This window comes from Oncorhynchus mykiss, chromosome 19 (genome assembly GCF_013265735.2).
Source record: "Oncorhynchus mykiss isolate Arlee chromosome 19, USDA_OmykA_1.1, whole genome shotgun sequence".
Lineage (NCBI taxonomy): Eukaryota > Metazoa > Chordata > Actinopteri > Salmoniformes > Salmonidae > Oncorhynchus > Oncorhynchus mykiss.
In genome coordinates, this window is record NC_048583.1 from 63,015,017 (window position 1) to 63,042,726 (window position 27,710).

A 27,710-nucleotide genomic window follows, 5' to 3' on the forward strand; every position below is an offset into this window, starting at 1 on the left:
GTTAGAGAACGTTAGAGAACGTTAGAGAACGTTAGAGAATGGTAGAGAACGTTAGAGAACGTTAGAGAATGGTAGAGAACGTTAGAGAACGTTAGAGAATGTTAGAGAATGTTAGAGAACGTTAGAGAATGTTAGAGAACGTTAGAGAACGTTAGAGAATGTTAGAGAACGTTAAGACCCCGTTAGAGAATGTTAGAGAACGTTAGAGAATGTTAGAGAACGTTAGAGAATGTTAGAGAATGTTAGAGAATGTTAGAGAACGTTAGAGAATGTTAGAGAACATTAAGACCACGTAAGAGAATGTTAGAACCCAGAGTATTGCCCCTTCCAATGTTACAGCGTCCTTCTCGTCTCTGCCCTCTCTCCTTCCTTCCCTCTCTTAATGATTGATTCATGGCCTAATCTGTAGATTAATTAATCATAAACCCATAAATTAGGTTCTCCTGTCAAGAGGAAGGAACAAACACTTGATAACCGTCAAGATAAAAAACTCAGTTCAGATATTAAAATGTTAATTACCACTGTGATGAATTCCAAAATAAATCTGGTTGAGTCAAGAATGCCATCATGCAGTGATGTATAGTGCAGGGAATACTGTGGTACACACTACACACACACACACACACACACACACACACACACACACACTCACTCACTCACTCACACACACACACATTACACACACACACACTACACACATTACACACACACCATACACACACTACACACACACAATACACACACACTACACACACACACTACACACACACACATACATACACACACACACACACACACTACACACACACTGCACACACACTACACACACACTGTGCAGGGAAATACCATGAAGTGCAGGGGAAGAGTTCTACAGGGAAATATGTGGATAATTATCATGTTAAACACGAGGGGAAATTTCAGGGCTAATGTGGGTACTGTCCTCCGTGGATAATTGTTCGAGACAACTTGTGTGTGTGTGTGTGTGTGTGTGTGTGTGGTTGTGTGTGTGTGTGTGTGTGTGTGTGTGTGTGTGGTTGTGTGCGTGTGTGTGTGGTTGTGTGTGTGTGTGTGTGTGTGTGTGTGTGTGTGTGTGTGTGTGTGTGTGTGTGTGTGTGTGTGTGTGGTTGTGTGCGTGTGTGTGTGGTTGTGTGTGTGTGTGTGTGTGTGTGTGTGTGTGTGAATCAGGGGGACAGTGTGTAAAGTTAGTTATTTATTTAATAGTGTGTGTGTGTGTGGTTGTGTGCGTGTGTGCGTGTGTGTGTGGTTGTGTGTGTGTGTGTGTGTGTGTGTGTGTGTGAATCAGGGGGACAGTGTGTAAAGTTAGTTATTTATTTAATAGTGTGTGTGTGTGTGTGTGTGTGGTTGTGTGTGTGTGTGTGTGTGGTTGTGTGTGTGTGTGTGTGTGTGTGTGTGGTTGTGTGTGTGTGTGGTTGTGTGTGTGTGTGTGTGTGTGTGGTTGTGTGCGTGTGTGTGTGGTTGTGTGTGTGTGTGTGTGTGTGTGTGTGTGTGTGTGTGTGTGTGTGTGTGTGTGTGTGTGTGTGTGTGTGTGTGTGTGTGAATCAGGGGGACAGTGTGTAAAGTTAGTTATTTATTTAATAGTGTATGTGTTGTCAGCTCAGCAGCCTGGGACTTATATCATAGATGACAGGCCTCTGTCTGTCTGTCTGTCTGTCTGTCTGTCTGTCTGTCTGTCTGTGTGTGTGCGTGTGCCTGTGCGTGTGTGTGCACCAGAGGGAATGATAGAGAGATTAGAGGAGAGAAGAAAGGACAGGATAGAGAGATGATGGAAGAGAGGACAAGATGATGAGAGGGGAGATGAGAGGACAGGAGAAAGAGAGGACAGGATAGAGAGATGAGAGGACAGGAGAGAGAGATGAGAGGACAGGAGAGAGAGATGAGAGGACAGGAGAGAGAGATGAGAGGACAGGAGAGAGAGATGAGAGGACAGGAGAGAGAGATGAGAGGACAGGAGAGAGAGATGAGAGGACAGGATAGAGAGATGAGAGGACAGGAGAGAGAGATGAGAGGACAGGACAGGAGAAAGAGAGGACAGGATAGAGAGATGAGAGGACAGGATAGAGAGATGAGAGGACAGGAGAGAGAGATGAGAGGACAGGAGAGAGAGATGAGAGGACAGGAGAGAGAGATGAGAGGACAGGAGAGAGAGATGAGAGGACAGGAGAGAGAGATGAGAGGACAGGATAGAGAGATGAGAGGACAGGAGAGAGAGATGAGAGGACAGGACAGGAGAAAGAGAGGACAGGATAGAGAGATGAGAGGACAGGATAGAGAGATGAGAGGACAGGAGAGAGAGATGAGAGGACAGGAGAGAGAGATGAGAGGACAGGAGAGAGAGATGAGAGGACAGGAGAGAGAGATGAGAGGACAGGATAGAGAGATGAGAGGACAGGATAGAGAGATGAGAGGACAGGACAGGAGAAAGAGAGGACAGGATAGAGAGATGAGAGGACAGGAGAGAGAGATGAGAGGACAGGACAGGAGAAAGAGAGGACAGGATAGAGAGATGAGAGGACAGGAGAGATAGATGAGAGGACAGGACAGGAGAAAGAGAGGACAGGATAGAGAGATGAGAGGACAGGACAGGAGAAAGAGAGGACAGGAGAGAGAGATGAGAGGACAGGACAGGATAGATAGATGAGAGGACAGGAGAGAGAGATGAGAGGACAGGACAGGAGAAAGAGAGGACAGGATAGAGAGATGAGAGGACAGGATAGAGAGATGAGAGGACATGAGAGAGAGATGAGAGGACATGATAGAGAGATGAGAGGACAGGAGAGAGAGATGAGAGGACAGGATAGAGAGATGAGAGAGATGAGAGGACAGGACAGGAGAAAGAGAGGACAGGAGAGAGAGATGAGAGGACATGAGAGAGAGATGAGAGGATAGAGAGATGAGAGGACAGGATAGAGAGATGAGAGGACAGGAGAGAGAGATGGAAGGAGAGGAGAAAGAGAGGACAGGAGAGAGAGATGAGAGGACAGGAGAGAGAGATGAGAGGACAGGATAGAGAGATGAGAGGACAGGATAGAGAGATGAGAGGAGAGGAGAAAGAGAGGACAGGATAGAGAGATGAGAGGACAGGAGAAAGAGAGGACAGGAGAGAGAGATGAGAGGACAGGATAGAGAGATGAGAGGACAGGAGAGAGAGATGAGAGGACAGGACAGGAGAAAGAGAGGACAGGAGAGAGAGATGAGAGGACATGAGAGAGAGATGAGAGGACAGGATAAAGAGATGAGAGGACAGGATAGAGAGATGAGAGGACAGGAGAGAGAGATGAAAGGAGAGGAGAAAGAGAGGACAGGATAGAGAGATGAGAGGACAGGATAGAGAGATGAGAGGACAGGAGAGAGAGATGAGAGGACAGGAGAAAGAGAGGACAGGAGAGAGAGATGAGAGGACAGGAGAGAGAGATGAGAGGACAGGATAGAGAGATGAGAGGACAGGATAGAGAGATGAGAGGAGAGGAGAAAGAGAGGACAGGATAGAGAGATGAGAGCACAGGAGAAAGAGAGGACAGGATAGAGAGATGAGAGAAGAGAGGACAAGATAGAGGGATGAGAGAAGAGAGGGCAGGATAGAGGGATGAGAGAAGAGAAGACAGGATAGAGGGATGAGAGAAGAGGACAGGATAGAGAGATGAGATGAGAGGACAGTATAGAGAGATGAGAGAAGAGGACAGGATAGAGAGATGAGAGGAGAGGAGAGAAGAGAGGACAGGATAGAGAGATGAGAGGACAGGATAGAGAGATGAGAGGACAGGATAGAGAGATGAGAGAAGAGGACAGGATAGAGAGATGAGAGGACAGGATAGAGAGGAGAGAAGAGAGGACAGGATAGAGAGATGAGATGAGAGGACAGGATAAAGAGATGAGAGAAGAGGACAGGATAGAGAGATGAGAGGAGAGGACAGGATAGAGAGATGAGATGAGAGGACAGGATAGAGAGATGAGATGAGAGGACAGGATCGAGAGATGAGAGGAGAGGACAGGATAGAGAGGAGAGAAGAGAGGACAGGATAGAGAGATGAGATGAGAGGACAGGATAGAGAGATGAGAGAAGAGGAAAGGATAGAGAGATGAGAGGAAAGAAGAGAGGACAGGATAGAGAGATGAGAGGACAGGATAGAGAGATGAGAGGAGAGGACAGGATAGAGAGATGAGAGGAGAGAAGAGAGGACAGGATAGAGAGATTAGAGGAGAGGACAGGATAGAGAGATGAGAGGAGAGAAGAGAGGACAGGATACAGAGATGAGATGAGAGGACAGGATAGAGAGATGAGAGAAGAGGACATGATAGAGGGATGAGAGAAGAGGACAGGATAGAGAGATGAGAGGAGAGAAGAGAGGACAGGATAGAGAGATGAGAGAAGAGAGGACAGGATAGAGATGAGAGAAGAGAGGACAGGGTAGAGAGATGAGAGGAGAGAAGAGAGGACAGGATAGAGATGAGAGAAGAGAGGACAGGATAGAGGGATGAGAGAAGAGGACAGGATAGAGAGATGAGAGGAGAGAAGAGAGGACAGGATAGAGAGATGAGAGGAGAGAAGAGAGGACAGGATAGGATAGAGAGATGAGAGGACAGGATAGAGAGATGAGAGAAGAGAGGACAGGATAGAGAGGAGAGAAGAGAGGACAGGATAGAGATGAGAGAAGAGAGGACAGGATAGAGATGAGAGAAGAGAGGACATGATAGAGAGATGAGAGAAGAGAGGACAGGATAGAGGGATGAGAGAAGAGGACAGGATAGAGAGATGAGAGGAGAGAAGAGAGGACAGGATAGAGAGATGAGAGGAGAGAAGAGAGGACAGGATAGAGAGATGAGAGGAGAGAAGAGAGGACAGGATAGAGAGATGAGAGGAGAGAAGAGACGACAGGATAGGATAGAGAGATGAGAGGACAGGATAGAGAGATGAGAGAAGAGAGGACAGGGTAGAGAGGAGAGAAGAGAGGACAGGATAGAGATGAGAGAAGAGAGGACAGGATAGAGATGAGAGAAGAGAGGACAGGATAGAGATGAGAGAAGAGAGGACAGGATAGAGAGATGAGAGAAGAGAGGACAGGATAGAGATGAGAGAAGAGAGGACAGGATAGAGGGATGAGAGAAGAGGACAGGATAGAGAGATGAGAGGAGAGAAGAGAGGACAGGATAGAGAGATGAGAGGAGAGAAGAGAGGACAGGATAGAGAGATGAGAGGAGAGAAGAGAGGACAGGATAGAGAGATGAGAGGAGAGGAGAGAAGAGAGGACAGGATAGAGAGAAGAGAGGAGAGAAGAGAGGACAGGATAGAGAGATGAGAGAAGAGAGGACAGGATAGAGAGATGAGAGAAGAGAGGACAGGACAGGATAGATATGAGAGAAGAGAGGACAAGATAGAGAGATGAGATGAGAGAAGAGAGGACAGGATAGAGAGATGAGAGGACAGGATAGAGAGATGAGAGGAGAGAAGAGAGGACAGGATAGAGATGAGAGAAGAGAGGACAAGATAGAGAGATGAGATGAGAGAAGAGAGGACAGGATAGAGAGATGAGAGGACAGGATAGAGAGATGACATCCTATTCCCTATATAGTGCAGTACTGTTGATATTGTATTATGTATGGAATAGGGTGCCATCTGGATAATGTATTCTGTATGGAATAGGGTGCCATCTGGATAATGTATTCTGTATGGAATAGGGTGCCATCTGGATAATGTATTCTGTATGGAATAGGGTGCCATCTGGATAATGTATTCTGTATGGAATAGGGTGCCATCTGGATAATGTATTCTGTATGGAATAGGGTGCCAGGATTGACCAGGATCTCTCTCTCTCCCTCTCTCTCCCTCTCTCCCTCTCTCTCTCTCTCTCTCGCCCTCTGTCTCCCTCTCTCTCTCTCCCTCTCTCTCTCTCCCTCTCTCTCTCGCCCTCTGTCTCCCTCTCTCTCTCGCCCTCTCTCTCTCTCGCCCTCTCTCACTCTCCCTCTCTCTCTCCCTCTCTCTCGCCCTCTCTCTCTCTCTCCCTCTCTCGCCCTCTCTCTCTCTCCCTCTCTCTCTCGCCCTCTCTCTCTCGCCCTCTGTCTCCCTCTCTCTCTCGCCCTCTCTCTCGCCCTCTCTCTCTCTCTCTCCTCTCCCTGTCTCCCTGCCTCCCCTCCGCCCCTCCCTTCCCCCATCTCCTCTCCCCTCTCCTTCCCCTGTCTCCTCTTCTCTCCCCTCTCCTCTCCCCTCTCCCTGGCTCTCCTCTCCCTGTCTCCTCTCCCCTCTCCTTCCCCTGTCTCCTCTCCTCTCCCCTCTCTTTCCACTGTCTCCTCTCCTCTCCCTGTCTCTCCTCTCCTTTCCTCTCCAAAGATGTCCCAAAGTTGTTGTCAGAGGAAGAGGAAGCTAAGCGGAATGCAGAGATGGGGAAACCATCTCTGGGGGAACACTCCAAAATGGAGGTTTTCATCGAGGAGTCCTATGAGTTCAAGGTACGGGACAGTCTGTCACTCCAATAGACACACACACACACACACACACACACACACACACACACACACACACACACACACTCCACACACACACACTCCACCCACACACACACACACACACATACACACAAACTCCACAGACACACACACATTCTCCACACAGCGAAACACTCTACCCATCATGTTCGTTTGAAGTGTGTTTTAATTCAGTTGATGTCACTGCCACCAGGTGGTGAATCATGTGAACTTCATGTCTTCATTCTGATAACGACCTCCTCTGAGTCTTCATCAGACTGAGTATGTGTCCCAAAATGCACCTTATGTTTGTATTATCATTACTTATATTTTGGCTCTGTGGCTAAAAGTAGTGCACTATCTAGGGAAAAAGGTGCGTCACCTCAAGTTGAAAGAGCTAACGCTGGCAAATAGCACTGCCACTAAGGTTGAGTACCGAAGGGAAAGGCTTTCATCTCGGGTCGTGGTGGTGGAAAGACTCATCGTTAAAACATTTGTAAACAACCGCTTGCAGTTCTGAGCCAACTTGGCTACTGAGGAGATCCTGAGGGAAATCAACGAGCATCTTTAGAGGAACAAACGTTATCGTGGATCCGGGGGGGGGGGGGGGGGGGGGGGGGTGGTTAAAAATGATGGGAACTTCAAAAAAACATCTGAAGTTGATAATGTTTCGTTTAAAACATAAAAACTCACCGGACATTATGAAAGTTTATCCAAGTTTATTCTTCCCAGACGATCAATACAGCTACATTCAGACAAAACTTGTTTTCACCCGTATATATATATATATATACTCCTATTTTGACACTACTCCTTCTTCTCTCTAACCCTTACATCTTTCATGGTTCAAACAGGAAGAGGAAGTGATGACCTGACCTTGATGCCTAATCCAAATATTTCCACCTGTATCCCCCTCTAGCAATCCGGTGACTTCCTCCCGTCCACACAAACACATTCCACAGCCGTCTGGCTCCTACAGAGAACGGTTAACGTCTGATGTACCAACCAGTCTCTGTCCCCCCTCAGATACTATAGTATTACTGATGTACCAACCAGGCTCTATCACCCCTCAGATACTATAGTATTACTACAACCAGTCTCTATCCCCCCTCAGATACTATAGTATTACTACAACCAGTCTCTATCCCCCCTCAGATACTATAGTATTACTGATGTACCAACCAGTCTCTATCACCCCTCAGATACTATAGTATTACTACAACCAGTATCTATCCCCCCTCAGATACTATAGTATTACTGATGTACCAACCAGTCTCTGTCCCCCCTCAGATACTATACTATTACTGATGTACCAACCAGTCTCTATCACCCCTCAGATACTATAGTATTACTACAACCAGTATCTATCCCCCCTCAGATACTATAGTATTACTAATGTACCAACCAGTCTCTATCACCCCTCAGATACTATAGTATTACTACAACCAGTATCTATCCCCCCTCAGATACTATAGTATTACTGATATACCAACCAGTCTCTATCACCCCTCAGATACTATAGTATTACTGATGTACCAACCAGGCTCTATCCCCACTCAGATACTATAGTATTACTGATGTACCAACCAGTCTCTATCACCCCTCAGATACTATAGTATTACTACAACCAGTCTCTATCCCCACTCAGATACTATAGTATTACTGATGTACCAACCAGTCTCTATCACCCCTGAGATACTATAGTATTACTGATATACCAACCAGTCTCCATCACCCCTCAGATACTATAGTATTACTACAACCAGTCTCTATCCCCCCTCAGATACTATAGTATTACTGATGTACCAACCAGTCTCTATCACCCCTCAGATACTATAGTATTACTGATGTACCAACCATTCTCTATCACCTCTCAGATACTATAGTATTACTGATGTACCAACCAGTCTCTATCACCCCTCAGATACTATAGTATTACTGATGTACCAACCAGGCTCTATCCCCACTCAGATACTATAGTATTACTGATGTACCAACCAGTCTCTATCACCCCTCAGATACTATAGTATTACTACAACCAGTCTCTATCCCCACTCAGATACTATAGTATTACTGATGTACCAACCAGTCTCTATCACCCCTGAGATACTATAGTATTACTGATATACCAACCAGTCTCCATCACCCCTCAGATACTATAGTATTACTACAACCAGTCTCTATCCCCCCTCAGATACTATAGTATTAATGATATACCAACCAGTCTCTATCACCCCTCAGATACTATAGTATTACTACAACCAGTCTCTATCCCCCCTCAGATACTATAGTATTACTGATATACCAACCAGTCTCTATCACTCCTCAGATACTATAGTATTACTACAACCAGTATCTATCCCCCCTCAGATACTATAGTATTACTTATGATGTATCACAACCTCTCCCTGTATTCAGATTACAACCTCTCCTTTTATTCAGATTACAACCTCTCCCTGTATTCAGATTACAACCTCTCCCTGTATTCAGATTACAACCTCTCCCTGTATTCAGATTACAACCTCTCCTTTATTCAGATTACAACCTCTCCCTGTATTCAGATTACAACCTCTCCCTGTATTCAGATTACAACCTCTCCCTGTATTCAGATTACAACCTCTCCCTGTATTCAGATTACAACCTCTCCCTGTATTCAGATTACAACCTCTCCCTGTATTCAGATTACAACCTCTCCTTTATTCAGATTACAACCTCTCCCTGTATTCAGATTACAACCTCTCCCTGTATTCAGATTACAACCTCTCCCTGTATTCAGATTACAACTGCTCACTCAGTTATTTGCCATTTCAATGTCAGTTTAATCCACCTTAAAAGACAGAACAAATAATACAACAAATATTGTGGTTAAATTCAAATATACTAATTGAACAAAAAAAAAAAAAAATTTTTTTTAAATGTATAATTTTTTGTAAATGATATCATAAATAGGACTGGTGGAGTTATGTCACACATGCAGCTAACACAGACATATGGAAATGTCTGCTCTACCCAAAATTACAACCAATTAATTGCAGCATTACCACAAAAATGGATGAGGCAAGTAGAAGGGAGAAACAAGTAAGGAACTTGTATGTCGGCCCTGCATTAAATAACATAAATGGTTCAAGAAAAGTGGAACTGGAGACAGATGGGAGGGGCTGAGGGAAGCTGAGGGTTGGGATGTGGAACTGGAGACAGATGGGAGGGGCTGAGGGAAGCTGAGGGTTGGGATGTGGAACTGGAGACAGATGGGAGGGGCTGAGGGAAGCTGAGGGTTGGGATGTGGAACTGGAGACAGATGGGAGGGGCTGAGGGAAGCTGAGGGTTGGGATGTGGAACTGGAGATAGATGGGAGGGGCTGAGGGAAGCTGAGGGTTGGGATGTGGAACTGGAGATAGATGGGAGGGGCTGAGGGAAGCTGAGGGTTGGGATGTGGAACTGGAGATAGATGGGAGGGGCTGAGGGAAGCTGAGGGTTGGGATGTGGAACTGGAGATAGATGGGAGGGGCTGAGGGAAGCTGAGGGTTGGGATGTGGAACTGGAGATAGATGGGAGGGGCTGAGGGAAGCTGAGGGTTGGGATGTGGAACTGGAGATAGATGGGAGGGGCTGAGGGAAGCTGAGGGTTGGGATGTGGAACTGGAGACAGATGGGAGGGGCTGAGGGAAGCTGAGGGTTGGGATGTGGAACTGGAGATAGATGGGAGGGGCTGAGGGAAGCTGAGGGTTGGGATGTGGAACTGGAGATAGATGGGAGGGGCTGAGGGAAGCTGAGGGTTGGGATGTGGAACTGGAGATAGATGGGAGGGGCTGAGGGAAGCTGAGGGTTGGGATGTGGAACTGGAGATAGATGGGAGGGGCTGAGGGAAGCTGAGGGTTGGGATGTGGAACTGGAGATAGATGGGAGGGGCTGAGGGAAGCTGAGGGTTGGGATGTGGAACTGGAGATAGATGGGAGGGGCTGAGGGAAGCTGAGGGTTGGGATGTGGAACTGGAGATAGATGGGAGGGGCTGAGGGAAGCTGAGGGTTGGGATGTGGAACTGGAGATAGATGGGAGGGGCTGAGGGAAGCTGAGGGTTGGGATGTGGAACTGGAGATAGATGGGAGGGGCTGAGGGAAGCTGAGGGTTGGGATGTGGAACTGGAGACAGATGGGAGGGGCTGAGGGAAGCTGAGGGTTGGGATGTGGAACTGGAGATAGATGGGAGGGGCTGAGGGAAGCTGAGGGTTGGGATGTGGAACTGGAGATAGATGGGAGGGGCTGAGGGAAGCTGAGGGTTGGGATGTGGAACTGGAGATAGATGGGAGGGGCTGAGGGAAGCTGAGGGTTGGGATGTGGAACTGGAGATAGATGGGAGGGGCTGAGGGAAGCTGAGGGTTGGGATGTGGAACTGGAGATAGATGGGAGGGGCTGAGGGAAGCTGAGGGTTGGGATGTGGAACTGGAGATAGATGGGAGGGGCTGAGGGAAGCTGAGGGTTGGGATGTGGAACTGGAGATAGATGGGAGGGGCTGAGGGAAGCTGAGGGTTGGGATGTGGAACTGGAGACAGATGGGAGGGGCTGAGGGAAGCTGAGGGTTGGGATGTGGAACTGGAGATAGATGGGAGGGGCTGAGGGAAGCTGAGGGTTGGGATGTGGAACTGGAGATAGATGGGAGGGGCTGAGGGAAGCTGAGGGTTGGGATGTGGAACTGGAGACAGATGGGAGGGGCTGAGGGAAGCTGAGGGTTGGGATGTGGAACTGGAGATAGATGGGAGGGGCTGAGGGAAGCTGAGGGTTGGGATGTGGAACTGGAGACAGATGGGAGGGGCTGAGGGAAGCTGAGGGTTGGGATGTGGAACTGGAGATAGATGGGAGGGGCTGAGGGAAGCTGAGGGTTGGGATGTGGAACTGGAGACAGATGGGAGGGGCTGAGGGAAGCTGAGGGTTGGGATGTGGAACTGGAGATAGATGGGAGGGGCTGAGGGAAGCTGAGGGTTGGGTTGTGGAACTGGAGATAGATGGGAGGGGCTGAGGGAAGCTGAGGGTTGGGATGTGGAACTGGAGATAGATGGGAGGGGCTGAGGGAAGCTGAGGGTTGGGATGTGGAACTGGAGATAGATGGGAGGGGCTGAGGGAAGCTGAGGGTTGGGTTGTGGAACTGGAGATAGATGGGAGGGGCTGAGGGAAGCTGAGGGTTGGGATGTGGAACTGGAGATAGATGGGAGGGGCTGAGGGAAGCTGAGGGTTGGGATGTGGAACTGGAGATAGATGGGAGGGGCTGAGGGAAGCTGAGGGTTGGGATGTGGAACTGGAGATAGATGGGAGGGGCTGAGGGAAGCTGAGGGTTGGGATGTGGAACTGGAGACAGATGGGAGTGGAGTTGCTGGACTGAGGGATGCTGAGGGTTGGGATGTGGAACTGGAGACAGGTGGGAGTGGAGTTGCTGGACTGAGGGATGCTGAGGGTTGGGATGTGGAACTGGAGACAGGTGGGAGTGGAGTTGCTGGACTGAGGGATGCTGAGGGTTGGGATGTGGAACTGGAGACAGGTGGGAGTGGAGTTGCTGGGCAGGGGATGACCCTGGTCGTTTCTGTGGGTCGCTCTGGATGGGAGTTTGTTAGATGACTAATGTGATGTTGAGCGGCTTCATTGCAAGTAGATTGTATGTTTTATATATTCAGAAAATATATTTGGGACATTGAGTGTCTTCTCTTTTTTGTGTTTCTGACAGAATACTCTGTAGTTGGTCAAAGCTGTGTGTTGGAACACCTTGGTAGAGCAGGATGGGTGAAGGCCTTGTGGTGCCCTGCTCATGTGAATTTTCATTGTTTTTTTTTTGTGTTTAAAACTCTGTCTTTCTATGGTGTGTGTTTCCCTCAGAATACGGTGGATAAGCTGATAAAGAAGACCAACCTGGCTCTGGTGGTGGGCACCAACTCCTGGAGACAACAGTTCATGGAGGCCATCACAGTCAGTGCAGGTAAAAACCAGCTCCTGAAATGCACACACCACACTCTAGGGGGCGCCATTTAGTGGTCAGATAACTCAAAGGAAGATGGTAAATACTAGCCTGGTTAACATAACTGTTTTGCTAACATTCCACTGTTTGCCACGCTTCATGAAAAGGTCTGGAATGTTAGCACAAACAGAACAGGGACCTAGGCTAGGTAAATACAAGGGGTGGCAGGGTAGCCTAGTGGTTAGAGTGTTGGACTAGTAACCGGAAGGTTGCAAGTTCAAACCCCCGAGCTCACCCTGCTTCTCAAAACACATTGGAGGGAAACACCTCCATCCCCTCAGATCCTGCCCTTCATTTTGAGAAGGAGGAAAGAGGATATGAGGAATCAAATCAAGGAAAGATGAATTGAGAAAGACGCCCAGTTTCCTCACACTACACACACACACACACACACAATCCTCTCTACATCTCTGTAGATTATTTTTCTCCACAAAGTAAAATCATGGAAGGCCCTCACTCTAATCAGTGAACTGGAAGGCCCTCACTCTGCTCAGTGAACTGGAAGGCCCTCACTCTGCTCAGTGAACTGGAAGGCCCTCACTCTGCTCAGTAAACTGGAAGGCCCTCACTCTGCTCAGTAAACTGGAAGGCCCTCACTCTGCTCAGTAAACTGGAAGGCCCTCACTCTGCTCAGTAAACTGGAAGGCCCTCACTCTGCTCAGTAAACTGGAAGGCCCTCACTCTGCTCAGTGAACTGGAAGGCCCTCACTCTGCTCAGTGAACTGGAAGGCCCTCACTCTGCTCAGTGAACTGGAAGGCCCTCACTCTGCTCAGTAAACTGGAAGGCCCTCACTCTGCTCAGTGAACTGGAAGGCCCTCACTCTGCTCAGTGAACTGGAAGGCCCTCACTCTGCTCAGTAAACTCCTGGAAGGCCCTCACTCTGCTCAGTAAACTGGAAGGCCCTCACTCTGCTCAGTAAACTGGAAGGCCCTCACTCTGCTCAGTAAACTGAAAGGCCCTCACTCTGCTCAGTGAACTGGAAGGCCCTCACTCTGCTCAGTAAACTGGAAGGCCCTCACTCTGCTCAGTAAACTGGAAGGCCCTCACTCTGCTCAGTAAATTGGAAGGCCCTCACTCTGCTCAGTAAACTCCTGGAAGGCCCTCACTCTGCTCAGTAAACTCCTGGAAGGCTCTCACTCTGCTCAGTAAACTGGAAGGCCCTCACTCTGCTCAGTAAATTGGAAGGCCCTCACTCTGCTCAGTAAACTGGAAGGCCCTCACTCTGCTCAGTAAACTCCTGGAAGGCCCTCACTCTGCTCAGTAAACTGGAAGGCCCTCACTCTGCTCAGTAAACTGGAAGGCCCTCACTCTGCTCAGTGAACTGGAAGGCCCTCACTGTGATTGGTGTTAAAATATTTAATCCAGTGGCACTGGTTATTATTTCATGACCCGCTGAAAAATGTATGTCTACATAGACCAAGGCCGGTCTAATCTCCTGCCTATACCACTGTCCAGCTACCCTGCCTAAATAGACCTAGGCCGGTCTAATCTCCTGCCTATACCACTGTCCAGCTACCCTGCCTAAATAGACCTAGGCCGGTCTAATCTCCTGTCTAGCCCCCTGTCCAGCTACCCTGCCTAAATAGACCTAGGCCTGTCTAATCTCCTGCCTAGCCCCCTGTCCAGCTACCCTGCCTAAATAGACCTAGGCCTGTCTAATCTCCTGCCTAGCCCCCTGTCCAGCTACCCTGCCTAAATAGACCAAGGCCTGTCTAATCTCCTGCCTAGCCCCCTGTCCATCTATCCTGCCTAAATAGACCTAGGCCTGTCTAATCTCCTGCCTAGCCCCCTGTCCACCCTGCCTGCTCATGGAGGCCTCATTTTGTCTGGGGGGATCTGGGCCAGTCACTCACAATGCCTGTCAGGCTACACGCGTCCCTACCTCTGTAGAAGGAAGTCCCCTAATGGCCCGATGAGGGCCCCTAATGGCCTGATGAGGGCCTCTAATGGCCTGTTGAGGGCCTCTAATGGCCCGCTGAGGGCCCCTAACGGCCTGTTGAGTGCCCCTAATGGCCCGCTGAGGGCCCCTAACGGCCTGTTGAGTGCCCCTAACGGCCTGCTGAGGGCCCCTAATGGCCCGCTGAGGGCCCCTAATGGCCCGCTGAGGGCCTCTAATGGCCTGTTGAGGGCCTCTAATGGCCCGCTGAGGGCCCCTAATGGCCTGTTGAGGGCCCCTAATGGCCTGATGAGGGCCTCTAATGGCCCGTTGAGGGCCCCTAACGGCCTGTTGAGTGCCCCTAATGGCCCGCTGAGTGCCCCTAACGACCTGTTGAGTGCCCTTAATGGAACGCTGAGGGCCCCTAACGGCCTGCTGAGGGCCTCTAATGGCCCGCTGAGGGCCCCTAATGGCCCGCTGAGGGCCCCTAATGGCCCGCTGAGGGCCCCTAATGGCCTGATGAGGGCCCCTAATGGCCTGATGAGGGCCCATAATGGCCTGATGAGGGCCCCTAATGGCCTGTTGAGGGCCCCTAACGGCCTGCTGAGGGCCCCTAACGGCCTGCCGAGGGCCCCTAATGGCCTGCCGAGGGCCCCTAATGGCCTGCCGAGGGCCCCTAATGGCCTACTGAAAGCCCCTAATGGCCTACTGACAGCCCCTAATGGCCTGTTGAGGGCCCATAACGGCCTGATGAGGGCCCCTAATGGCCTGTTGAGGGCCCCTAATGGCCTGCTGAGAGCCCCTAACGGCCTTGTGAATGTATAGAGTTGGACTGTACAAGGTTTTAGCTTTGTTACATATAACAAGATCACTTAATTGAGATGTTCAGTAGTGGCGTGTGTTGTCATTCCTCTTCCTGTCCCATCCTAATAGTTCAGTGTGAGGGTATGTGAGTCTTCTTAGAGTGGGTTAAACACGCCGGGAACCAGGATGTCACTATGAAATACAACCATCTGCTCTTATGAAATATTACTCAATGTATCACAATGTAAGTTAAAATGATTGTCTTCCTCCCTCCCTCCATCTCTCCTCTCCTCTGCTCCTCCCGCCATCTCTCCTCTGCTCCTCCCTCCCGCCATCTCTCCTCTCCTCTGCTCCTCCCTCCTGCCATCTCTCCTCTCCTCTGCTCCTCCCTCCTGCCATCTCTCCTCTCCTCTGCTCCTCCCTCGCTCCATCTCTCCTCTCCTCTGCTCCTCCCTCCCTCCATCTCTCCTCTTCTCTGCTCCTCCCTCCTGCCATCTCTCCTCTCCTCTGCTCCTCCCTCCTGCCATTTCTCCTCTCCTCCTCCCTCCCTCCATCTCTCCTCTTCTCTGCTCCTCCCCCCTGCCATCTCTCCTCTCCTCTGCTCCTCCCTCCTGCCATCTATCCTCTCCTCCTCCCTCCCTCCATCTCTCCTCTCCTCTGCTCCTCCCTCGCTCCATCTCTCCTCTCCTCTCCTCCTCCCTCCCTCCATCTCTCCTCTCCTCTGCTCCTCCCTCACTCCATTTCTCCTCTCCTCTGCTCCTCCCTCCCTCCATCTCTCATCTCCTCTGCTCCTCCCTCCATCTCTCCTCTCCTCTGCTCCTCCCTCCCTCCATCTCTCCTCTCTTCTGCTCCTCCCTCCCGCCATCTCTCCTCTGCTCCTCCCTCCCGCCATCTCTCCTCTCCTCTGCTCCTCCCTCGCTCCATCTCTCCTCTGCTCTGCTCCTCCCTCCCTCCATCTCTCCTCTCCTCTGCTCCTCCCTCCCTCCATCTCTCCTCTCCTCTGCTCCTCCCTCCCTCCATCTCTCCTCTGCTCTGCTCCTCCCTCCCTCCATCTCTCCTCTCCTCTGCTCCTCCCTCCATCTCTCCTCTCCTCCTCCCTCCCGCCATCTCCCCCCCCCCCCTCCTCCTCCCTCCATTCCCCCCCCCCTCCTCCCTCCCTTGTCCCCAGGAGACGAGGATGAGGAAGACTCCGGTGAAGAGCGTCTTCCGTCTTGTTGTGACTACGTCATGCACTTCCTCACCGTCTTCTGGAAGGTGAGTAGAGTTGGTGATCCTCTGTAGCTCAGATGATAGAGCATGGTTTTTTTTTTTTGCAACGCCGAGGGTCGTGGGTTCGAATCCCGTGACCTCCCATATGTAAAATGCCGAGGGTCGTGGATTCGATTCCCGTGACCTCCCATATGTAAAATGCCAAGGGTCGTGGGTTCGATTCCCGTGACCTCCCATATGTAAAATGCCGAGGGTCGTGGGTTCGATTCCCGTGACCTCCCATATGTAAAATGCGCACATGACTGTAAGTCCCTTTAGATAAAAACATCTGCTAAATGTTATTAGTAACACTTTAGTGCCATTACTCATAGCTATTAATAACTGTTAACGATGGCTACTGACACGATGTTACGATGTGTTTAAGGGCTTTATGAATGCATTCATAAGGACACCTATAGTAAAGTGTTATATAATAGTATTATTAATTATATTATTATGCATATTATTATTCATATTATTATGAATAATAATATTATTATGAATACTACTATAATAATAGTAATAATAATGTAATATTCATATGATTATTATTCATAATATTATTCATATTATTCTGAATATTCATATTATTCATATTACCACGAATAATACTATTCATATTATTCTAATTGTTATTCATATCAATATGATTATTACTAATATTATTATTAATGAAATTATTAATGTTATTATTATTATTAATGAAATTATTCATATTCATATTATTAATATTAGGTGCTGTTTGCCTGTGTTCCTCCCACGGACTGCCTGAACGGCTAGGCTGGCTATTCATATTAATATTATTCATATTATTATTCATATTAATAATATCATGAATACTACTATAATAATAGTAATAATAATATAATATTAATATGATTATTATTCATAGTATTATTCATATTATTCAAATTGTTATTCATGTTATTCATATTCATATTACCATGAATAATACTATTCATATCATTCTAATTGTTATTCATATTATTATTATTAATATTAGGTGCTGTTCGCCTGTGTTCCTCCCACGGACTACCTGAACGGCTGGGCCTGCTTCTTCATCTCCATCGTCATCATCGGCATGCTGACCGCAGTGATCGGAGATCTGGCCTCTCACTTTGGCTGCACCATCGGGCTGAAGGACTCCGTCACTGCCATGGTGTTCGTGGCGCTGGGTACGTCTGTCCCTGGTGAGTACACTAATGGATAGCAGTGGGGGGGGGGGGGGGGGGGGTATTTTTTATTTTATTTTACCTTTATTTAACTAGGCACGTCAGTTAAGAAAATTCTAATTTACAATGACGGCCTACCGGGGCCAAACCCGGACGACGCTGGGCAGTGATGTGTCCTATAAGGAGCATTGGTGGCAAATCTGATGGCCGAATGGTAAAGAACATCTAGCCGCTCGAGAGCACCCTTACCTGCCGATCTATAAATTATGTCTCCGTAATCTAGCATGGGTAGGATGGTCATCCGAATCAGAGTTAGTTTGACAGCTGGGGTGAAAGAGGAGCGATTACGATAGAGGAAACCAAGTCAAAATGTAAGTTTAGCCTGCAGCTTTGATATGTGCTGAGAGAAGGACAGTGTACCGTCTAGCCAAACTCCCAAGTACTTGTATAAGGTGACTACCTCAAGCTCTAAACCCTCAGAAGTAGTGACCACACCTGTGGGAAGAGGGGCATTCTTCTTACCAAACCACATTACCTTTGTTTTGGAGGTGTTCAGAACAAGGTTAAGGGTAGAGAAAGCTTGTTGGACACTGTGGTCGTAGGGGGTGTGGGCATAGAGGTTGTGGGGGTAGGGGGTGTGGGCATAGAGGTTGTGGGGGTAGGGGGTTTGGGCATAGAGGTTGTGGGGGTAGGGGGTGTGGGCGTAGGGAGTGTGGGGGTAGGGGGTGTGGGCGTAGGGGGTGTGGTGGTAGGGGGTGTGGGAGTAGATGTAGGGTAGTAGGTGTAGGGGTAGAAGGTGTAGGGTAGAAAGTGTAGGGGTAGAAGGTGTAGGGGTAGAAGGTGTAGGGGTAGAAGGTGTAGGTGTAGAAGGTGTAGGGGTAGAAGGTGTAGGGTAGAAGGTGTAGGGGTAGAAGGTGTAGGGTAGAAGGTGTAGGTGTAGGGTAGAATGTGTAGGGTAGAAGGTGTAGGGTAGAAGGTGTAGGGGTAGAAGGTGTAGGGTAGAAGGTGTAGGGGTAGAAGGTGTAGGGTAGAAGGTGTAGGGTAGAAGGTGTAGGTGTAGGGTAGAAGGTGTAGGGTAGAAGGTGTAGGGTAGAAGGTGTAGGGGTAGAAGGTGTAGGGTAGAAGGTGTAGGGGTAGAAGGTGTAGGGTAGAAGGTGTAGGGTAGAAGGTGTAGGTGTAGGGTAGAATGTGTAGGGTAGAAGGTGTAGGGGTAGAAGGTGTAGGGTAGAAGGTGTAGGGTAGAAGGTGTAGGGGTAGAAGGTGTAGGGGTAGAAGGTGTAGGGGTAGAAGGTGTAGGGTAGAAGGTGTAGGTGTAGGGTAGAATGTGTAGGGTAGAAGGTGTAGGGGTAGAAGGTGTAGGGTAGAATGTGTAGGGTAGAAGGTGTAGGGTCGAAGGTGTAGGGGTAGAAGGTGTAGGGTAGAAGGTGTAGGGGTAGAAGGTGTAGGGTAGAAGGTGTAGGGGTAGAAGGTGTAGGGTAGAAGGTGTAGGGTAGAAGGTGTAGGTGTAGGGTAGAAGGTGTAGGGTAGAAGGTGTAGGGGTAGAAGGTGTAGGGTAGAAGGTGTAGGGTAGAAGGTGTAGGTGTAGGGTAGAAGGTGTAGGGTAGAGGGGTGTAGGGTAGAAGGTGTAGGGTAGAAGGTGTAGGGTAGAAGGTGTAGGGTAGAAGGTGTAGGGTAGAAGGTGTAGGTGTAGAAGGTGTAGGGTAGAAGGTGTAGGGTAGAAGGTGTAGGTGTAGGGTTAGAAGGTGTAGGGTAGAAGGTGTAGGGTAGAAGGTGTAGGGGTAGAAGGTGTAGGGTAGAAGGTGTAGGGTAGAAGGTGTAGGGTAGAAGGTGTAGGTGTAGAAGGTGTAGGTGTAGAAGGTGTAGGGTAGAAGGTGTAGGGTAGAAGGTGTAGGTGTAGAAGGTGTAGGTGTAGAAGGTGTAGGGTAGAAGGTGTAGGGGTAGAAGGTGTAGGGTAGAAGGTGTAGGGTAGAAGGTGTAGGTGTAGGGTAGAAGGTGTAGGGTAGAGGGGTGTAGGGTAGAAGGTGTAGGTGTAGGGGTAGAAGGTGTAGGGTAGAAGGTGTAGGTGTAGGGTTAGAAGGTGTAGGGTAGAAGGTGTAGGGTAGAAGGTGTAGGGGTAGAAGGTGTAGGGTAGAAGGTGTAGGGTAGAAGGTGTAGGTGTAGGGTTAGAAGGTGTAGGGTAGAAGGTGTAGGGTAGAAGGTGTAGGGTAGAAGGTGTAGGGTAGAAGGTGTAGGTGTAGGGTAGAAGGTGTAGGGGTAGAAGGTGTAGGGTAGAAGGTGTAGGGTAGAAGGTGTAGGGTAGAAGGTGTAGGGGTAGAAGGTGTAGGTGTAGGGTAGAAGGTGTAGGGTAGAAGGTGTAGGGTAGAAGGTGTAGGGTAGTAGGTGTAGGGGTAGAAGGTGTAGGGTAGAAGGTGTAGGGTAGAAGGTGTAGGGTAGAAGTTGTAGGTGTAGAAGGTGTAGGTGTAGAAGGTGTAGGGTAGAAGGTGTAGGGTAGAAGGTGTAGGGTAGAAGGTGTAGGGTAGAAGGTGTAGGGTAGAAGGTGTAGGTGTAGAAGGTGTAGGGTAGAAGGTGTAGGGGTAGAAGGTGTAGGGTAGAAGGTGTAGGGTAGAAGGTGTAGGTGTAGGGTAGAAGGTGTAGGGTAGAGGGGTGTAGGGTAGAAGGTGTAGGTGTAGGGGTAGAAGGTGTAGGGTAGAAGGTGTAGGGTAGAAGGTGTAGGGTAGTAGGTGTAGGGGTAGAAGGTGTAGGGTAGAAGGTGTAGGGTAGAAGGTGTAGGGTAGAAGGTGTAGGTGTAGAAGGTGTAGGGTAGAAGGTGTAGGGTAGAAGGTGTAGGGTAGAAGGTGTAGGGTAGAAGGTGTAGGGGTAGAAGGTGTAGGGTAGAAGGTGTAGGGTAGAAGGTGTAGGTGTAGGGTAGAAGGTGTAGGGTAGAGGGGTGTAGGGTAGAAGGTGTAGGTGTAGGGGTAGAATGTGTAGGGTAGAAGGTGTAGGGTAGAAGGTGTAGGTGTAGGGGTAGAGGTGTAGGGTAGAAGGTGTAGGGTAGAAGGTGTAGGTGTAGAAGGTGTAGGGTAGAAGGTGTAGGGTAGAAGGTGTAGGTGTAGGGGTAGAAGGTGTAGGGTAGAAGGTGTAGGGGTAGAAGGTGTAGGTGTAGAAGGTGTAGGGTAGAAGGTGTAGGGTAGAAGGTGTAGGGTAGAAGGTGTAGGTGTAGGGTAGAAGGTGTAGGGTAGAAGGTGTAGGGGTAGAAGGTGTAGGGTAGAAGGTGTAGGGTAGAAGGTGTAGGTGTAGGGTAGAAGGTGTAGGGTAGAGGGGTGTAGGGTAGAAGGTGTAGGGTAGAAGGTGTAGGGTAGAAGGTGTAGGGTAGAAGGTGTAGGTGTAGGGTTAGAAGGTGTAGGGTAGAAGGTGTAGGGTAGAAGGTGTAGGGTAGAAGGTGTAGGGGTAGAAGGTATAGGGTAGAAGGTGTAGGGTAGAAGGTGTAGGTGTAGGGTAGAAGGTGTAGGTGTAGGGTAGAAGGTGTGGTAGAAGGTGTAGGGGTAGAAGGTGTAGGGTAGAAGGTGTAGGGTAGAAGGTGTAGGTGTAGGGTAGAAGGTGTAGGGTAGAGGGGTGTAGGGTAGAAGGTGTAGGGTAGAAGGTGTAGGGTAGAAGGTGTAGGGTAGAAGGTGTAGGGTAGAAGGTGTAGGGGTAGAAGGTGTAGGGTAGAAGGTGTAGGGTAGAGGGGTGTAGGGTAGAAGGTGTAGGTGTAGGGTTAGAAGGTGTTGTGGGTGTAAAGTCATACAACATTTAAAGCGTCTTTCTATCTTTTTTCACTGCTACCTTTGAAATTATTTTTAAATAATTCAGTCGTAAAATATAAATCACAAGACACATAATTTTAGTATAATGCAAGATCGCGCCAATAGAGATGGCAGCTTCGCTTCAAACTGTGCAGTGAGCATGTACCACCGCATTTAATCATGGCAAGCTAACTGGAAACATGACCGAATACATACAGTATATTCCCTCCGTAAGGCAATCAAACAAGCAAAGCGTCAGTATAGAGACAAAGTGGAGTCGCAATTCAACGGCTCAGACACAAGACGTATGTGGCAGGGTCTACAGTCAATCACAGATTACAAAAAGAAAACCAGCCCCGTCGCGGACATCGACGTCTTGCTCCCAGACAAATTAAACAACTTCTTTGCTCGCTTTGAGGACAATACCGTGTCACTGACAGGGCCCGCTGCCAAAGTCTGTGGGCTCTCCTTCTCCGTGGCCAAAGTGAGTAAAACATTTAAACGTGTTAATCCTCGCAAGGCTGCCTTCCCAGACGGCATCCCTAACTTCATCCTTGGAGCATGCGCAGACCAGCTGGCTGGCTCTCCCTATCCCAGTCTGCTGTTCCACATGCTTCAAGATGTCAACCATTGTTCCTATACCCAAGAAAGCAAAGGTAACTGAACTAAATGACTATCGCCCCGTAGCACTCACTTCTGTCATCATGAAGTGCTTTGAGAGGCTAGATAAGGAGCATATCACCTCCACCCTACCTGACACCCTAGACCCACTCCAATTTGCTTACCGCCCTAATAGGTCCACAGACGATGCAATCGCCATCACACTACACACTGCCCTATCCCATCTGGACAAGAGGAATACCTATGTAAGAATGCTGTTCATTGACTACAGCTCATCATTCAACACCATAGTACCCTCCAAACTCGTCATCAAGCTCGAGACCCTGGGTCTTGGCCCCGCCCTGTGCAACATCTCCACTCCGCTGATTCTCAACACCGGGGCCCCACAAGGGTGCGTTCTCAGCCCTCTCCTGTACTCCATGTTCACCCATGACTGTGTGGCCATGCAGACGACACAACAGTGGTAGCCTTGATTACCAACAACGACGAGATGGCCTACAGGATGGAGGTGAGGGCAGGAAAACAACCTCTCACTCAACATCAACAAAACAAAGGAAATGATCGTGGACTTCAGGGAACAGCAAAGGGAGCACCCCCCCAATCCACATCGAAGGGACAGCAGTGGAGAAGGTGTAAAGTTCGGTGTACATATCACAACAAACTGAAATGGTCCATGCAACAGCGCCTCTTCAACCTCAGGACGCTGAAAAAATGTGGCTTGTCTCCAAAAACCCTTACCGCCTGGTACAGCAACTGAACCGACCACAACCGCAGGGCTCTCCAGAGGGTGGTGCGGTCTGCACAACGCATCACTGAGGGGCAAACTACCTGCCCTCCAGGACACCTACACCACCCGATGTCACAGGAAGGCAAAAAAGACTATCAAGGACAACAACCACCCGAGCCACTGCCTGTTCACCCCGCTATCATCCAGAAGGCGAGGTCAGTACCGGTGCATCAAAGCTGGGACAGAGAGACTGAAAAACAGCTTCTATCTCAAGGCCATCAGATTGTTAAACAGCCATCACTAGCACAGAGAGGCGGCTGCCTACCTACAGACTTGATATCATTGGCCACTTTAATAAATGTAACACTAGTCTCTTTAATAATGCCACTTTAATAATGTTTACATATCTCGCATTGCTCATCACATGTGTATATAATGTATACTGTATCCTTCACTATCTATTGCATCTTAGCCGCTCTGTCACTGCTCATCCATATATTTTATACTTATATATTCTCATCCCATTCCTTTAAATAGAGAAGATTGTGTAGATTGTGTGCATTGGGTTCTGTTGTGGAATTGTTAGATATTACCTGTTAGATACTGCTGCACTGTCGGAACTAGAAGCATTTCACTACACTCACAATAACATCTGCTAACCATGTGACCAATACAATTTGATTTGATTTTGCACCTTTCTCTCTCTCTCTCTCCATTTTACTCTCTTTATGTCTCTCTCTCCCTCTTTCCCTCTCTCTCTCTCTCTCCCTCTTTCCCTCTCTTTCCCTCTCTCTCTCTCACTCTCTCTATTTCCCTCTCTCTTTCTTTCTCTATTTCCCTCTCTCTCTCTCTATTTCCCTCTCTCTCTCTCTCTCTCTATTTCCCTCTCTCTCTCTCTATTTCCCTCCCTCTCTCTCTCTCTCCCTCTTTCCCTCTCTCTCTCTCCCTCCCTCTCTTTCCCTCTCTCTCTCTCTCTCACCCTCTCTCTCTCTCTATTTCCCCCTCTCTCTCTCTCCCTCTCTATTTCCCTCTCTCTCTCTCTCCCTCTTTCCCTCTCTCTCTCTCTCTCTCTCTCTCTCCCTCCCTCTCTTTCCCTCTCTCCTCTCTCTCTCTCTCTCTCTCTCTCTCTCTCTCTCTCTCACTCTCTCTATTTCCCTCTCTCTCTCTCTATTTCCCTCTCTCTCTCTCTCTCTCTCACTCTCTCTATTTCCCTCTCTCTCTCTCTATTTCCCTCTCTCTCTCTCTCTCTATTTCCCTCTCTCTCTCTCTCTCTCTCTCTCTCTCTCTCTCTCTCACTCTCTCTATTTCCCTCTCTCTCTCTATTTCCCTCTCTCTCTCTCTCTCTCTCTATTTCCTTCTCTCTCTATTTCCCTCTCTCTCTCTCTCTCTCTCTATTTCCCTCTCTCTCTCTCTCTCTCTATTTCCCTCTCTCTCTCTCTATTTCCCTCTCTCTCTCTCTCTATTTCCCTCTCTCTCTCTCTCTCTCTCTCTCTCTCTCTCTCTCTCCCTCCCTCTCTTTCCCTCTCTCCTCTCTCTCTCTCTCTCTCTCTCACTCTCTCTATTTCCCTCTCTCTCTCTCTATTTCCCCCTCTCTCTCTCTCTATTTCCCCCTCTCTCTCTCTCTATTTCCCCCTCTCTCTCTCTCTCTCTCTCTCTCTCTCTCTCTCTCTCTCTCTCTCTCTCTCTCTCTCTCTCCAGACACATTTGCCAGTAAGGTAGCGGCGGTGCAGGACACACATGCAGACGCCTCCATCGGTAATGTGACGGGCAGCAACGCGGTCAACGTGTTCCTGGGCATCGGGGTGGCGTGGTCGATAGCCGCCATTTACTGGCACATGCAAGGCAAGCAGTTTGTGGTGGAGGCCGGCTCGCTGGCCTTCTCCGTCACCCTCTACACCATCTTCGCCTTCCTGGGGGTCTCCGTGCTGCTGTACCGCCGCCGGGCCCACATCGGGGGGGAGCTGGGCGGGCCGCGCGGCCACAGACTGGCCACCTCAGCCTTCTTCTTCAGTCTCTGGTTCCTCTACATCCTCTTCTCCAGCATGGAGGCCTACTGTCATATAGAGGGCTTCTAGAACCTCCTGGAACACTTCTGTAACACTTCTAGAACACCTCTGAGACACTTCTAGAACTCTTCTGAGACACTTCTAGAATTCTTCTGAGACACTTCTAGAATACTTCTGAGACACTTCTAGAATACTTCTGGGACACTTCTAGAATACTTCTGGGACACTTCTAGAATTCTTCTGAGACACTTCTAGAATACTTCTGGGACACTTCTAGAATACTTCTGGGACACTTCTAGAGCCTCCTTACAGGAGGTTCAAAGTATAACTTAATGGAGAGTAAAAGTAGGATTCTCAGTGTGGAATGATGGAATGATGGAATGATATTTTGTTGGTATGAAGGGATGAGAGGAGGAGAACAGTATGAGGTAAAGGGAGTGGTGGCCCCCCTCTCCTCCGCCCCTCCACCTTCCCTCAACCCCACTCTAAGAACCCCCAGACATAATCAGTCCATCTCCTCTGAAGGAGATGTCTGTTAAGGCAGGGAGAGCCGGTCTGCTACCCACATGGGTGTGCTTACAGCTGGGGTTAGGGTACCTCTATACCGGGGTAAGAACACCAGAGGGTGTCTCATCTGGTCTGGTCTGTAATCCACTAGAAGAGACAATAAGCTGATGAGATCTGAGCTATCAGAAGAAGTCTATATTTTTCTCAACACCTTGATGAGAACAACCTTTTCTAGACTAAGTATTTTGGGGGATAAAACCAAAACACTTTTTTTTTTTTTTACAAAAAAAAAAGAGGAAATCAAAGATACTATTTTTTAGATCTTTATGGAGAACAAAACATGTTATATAACTAATGGAACAGATATTGTTGATGATGAATGACAATTGAATGGTCATAGTATTTAATAGTATTTTATTTGCTTAGTTTCTTATTAAGGAACGAATAAGAGGCAAGAAACAGCAGAGTTGTCAGAGGCAAGAAACTAAAACAGGAAGCGCCCGTGGAGGAGGAAGAGGAGGAGGAGGAACAACAGAGAACAAGTACAGACAGATCAACTATCAAACTAAAGACAGGAGGAGGAGGAGGAGCAAGAGGAGGAGGAGGAGGAGGAGGAGTGGAAGAAGATGAGGAAGACATTGAAGGATAACATTATCAGAGTGCCCTGAACATTACTTCAGTACATCTGTCTGTATATTTCCATATACTCTGTATATTTTGACTATTTATTTCAATGTGGTCACATTCAGCTTCTTCAGTCCTACAGGGACTTCAGCTCCTACAGGGACTACTGTGGCTTGGTATGAGGGGGGGGGGGGGGGGGGGGGGGGGGATGCCTGTGTCGCAAATGGCACCCTATTAACTATATAGTGCACTACTTTAGACCAGGGCCGATATGGTTCTGGCTCTGCACTATGTAGTGCACTACTTTAGACCAGGGCCGATATGGTTCTGGCTCTGCACTATATAGTGCACTACTTTAGACCAGGGCCGATATGGTTCAGGCTCTGCACTATATAGTGCACTACTTTAGACCAGGGCCGATATGGTTCAGGCTCTGCACTATATAGTGCACTACTTTAGACCAGGGCCGATACGGTTCAGGCTCTGCACTATATAGTGCACTACTTTAGACCAGGGCCGATATGGTTCTGGCTCTGCACTATATAGTGTACTACTTTAGACCAGGGCCGATACGGTTCAGGCTCTGCACTATATAGTGCACTACTTTAGACCAGGGCCGATATGGTTCTGGCTCTGCACTATATAGTGCACTACTTTAGACCAGGGCCGATATGGTTCTGGCTCTGCACTATATAGGGAATAGGGTTCCATTTTAGCTGCGTCCCAATGTCTTCTTCATGTTTTCTAAAATATCTATTATATCTCCCTAAAACATTTAAGAAATGACATTGTTATATTATTTGTTATTAATAACAATAATATCTTGCTCTTACAAAGTTTTCAAAAATCCCCTCAAGAATTGTGTTTCTGCAGAGAACTGTAACAGATTGATAATTTACAGGTATTTTTCTACTGGTCTTCCCATGATGCACTTTGCTAATATACATCTATTTATTGAGACTTCTTCTGTAAAAAAAAAAAAATATGCTACAAAATGGCAATATTGAACTGTAAGACTAGGAACACGTGTCATCCTCTGTAGCTCACTACATGCATGGTCTGAGAGGGTTGAGATGAGATGGCCTGACTCGTGTCTCATTGACAAGCTTTTCCTTCCATTCATGTGATACTTAATCAGAGTAAATATTCGTTAACATTTGTTACATATTCAAAGGGATATATGTGTTAAATAGAATGCCCGCTGGTATAGAGGGGGTTAGAGAGCAAGCCGGTACAGGAATGTTGTTTGGGTGTAATCATGTATTGAAGGCTGTTATGTTTAGTGTGCCTGGTAACTCACAATCTACAGTAGGTTACATCCCACTGGCTCAGAGAGAGAGAGAGAGAGAGAGAGAGAGAGAGAGAGCTGAGACACAGAGAGAGAGAGAGGGAGAGAGAGAGAGAGCTGAGACACCGAGACACCGAGAGAGAGAGAGAGAGAGAGAGAGCAGAGACAGATAGAGACAGAGAGAGAGAGAGAGAGCTGAGACACCGAGAGAGAGAGAGAGTGAAAGAGAGAGAGAGAGGGTTAGAGAGAGAGGAGAAGGGAGAGAAGAGAGAGAGCTGAGAGAGAGAGGAGAAGGGAGAGAGAGAGAGAGAGAGAGGGGGGGGGAGAGAGAGAGAGAGCTGAGACGGAGGGAGAGAGAGAGAGAGAGAGATGAGACAGAGAGATGAGACACAGAGAGAGAGAGAGAGAGAGAGAGAGGGAGAGAGAGAGAGCTGAGACAGATAGAGAGAGAGAGTCAGAGAGCTGAGACACCGAGAGAGAGAGAGGAGAAGGGAGAGAAGAGAGAGAGCTGAGACAGAGAGAGAGAGAGAGGAGAAGGGAGAGAGAGAGAGAGAGAGGGGGAGGGAGAGAGAGCTGAGACAGACAGAGAGAGAGAGGAG

At 48.5% G+C, this 27,710-nt stretch overlaps 1 protein-coding gene across 2 annotated transcripts in view; it reads left to right on the top strand.

Moving 5' to 3' along the window:
- The window catches only part of LOC100136022 (sodium/calcium exchanger 3), a 155,324-nt gene extending 129,434 nt beyond the window's left edge, over positions 1–25,890 (top strand). The window contains exons 4-8 of one of the 2 annotated variants that reach the window (XM_036955347.1): positions 6,344–6,462; positions 12,338–12,437; positions 16,326–16,411; positions 17,409–17,595; positions 24,385–25,890. In XM_036955347.1, the coding sequence (XP_036811242.1) occupies positions 6,344–6,462; positions 12,338–12,437; positions 16,326–16,411; positions 17,409–17,595; positions 24,385–24,761 (869 nt within the window). In that variant the 3' untranslated portion in view covers positions 24,762–25,890. The remainder of the gene's footprint in view (positions 1–6,343; positions 6,463–12,337; positions 12,438–16,325; positions 16,412–17,408; positions 17,596–24,384) is intronic. The other variant, XM_036955348.1, reaches the window with a different exon arrangement.
- Positions 25,891–27,710: the final 1,820 nt, after the last annotated feature.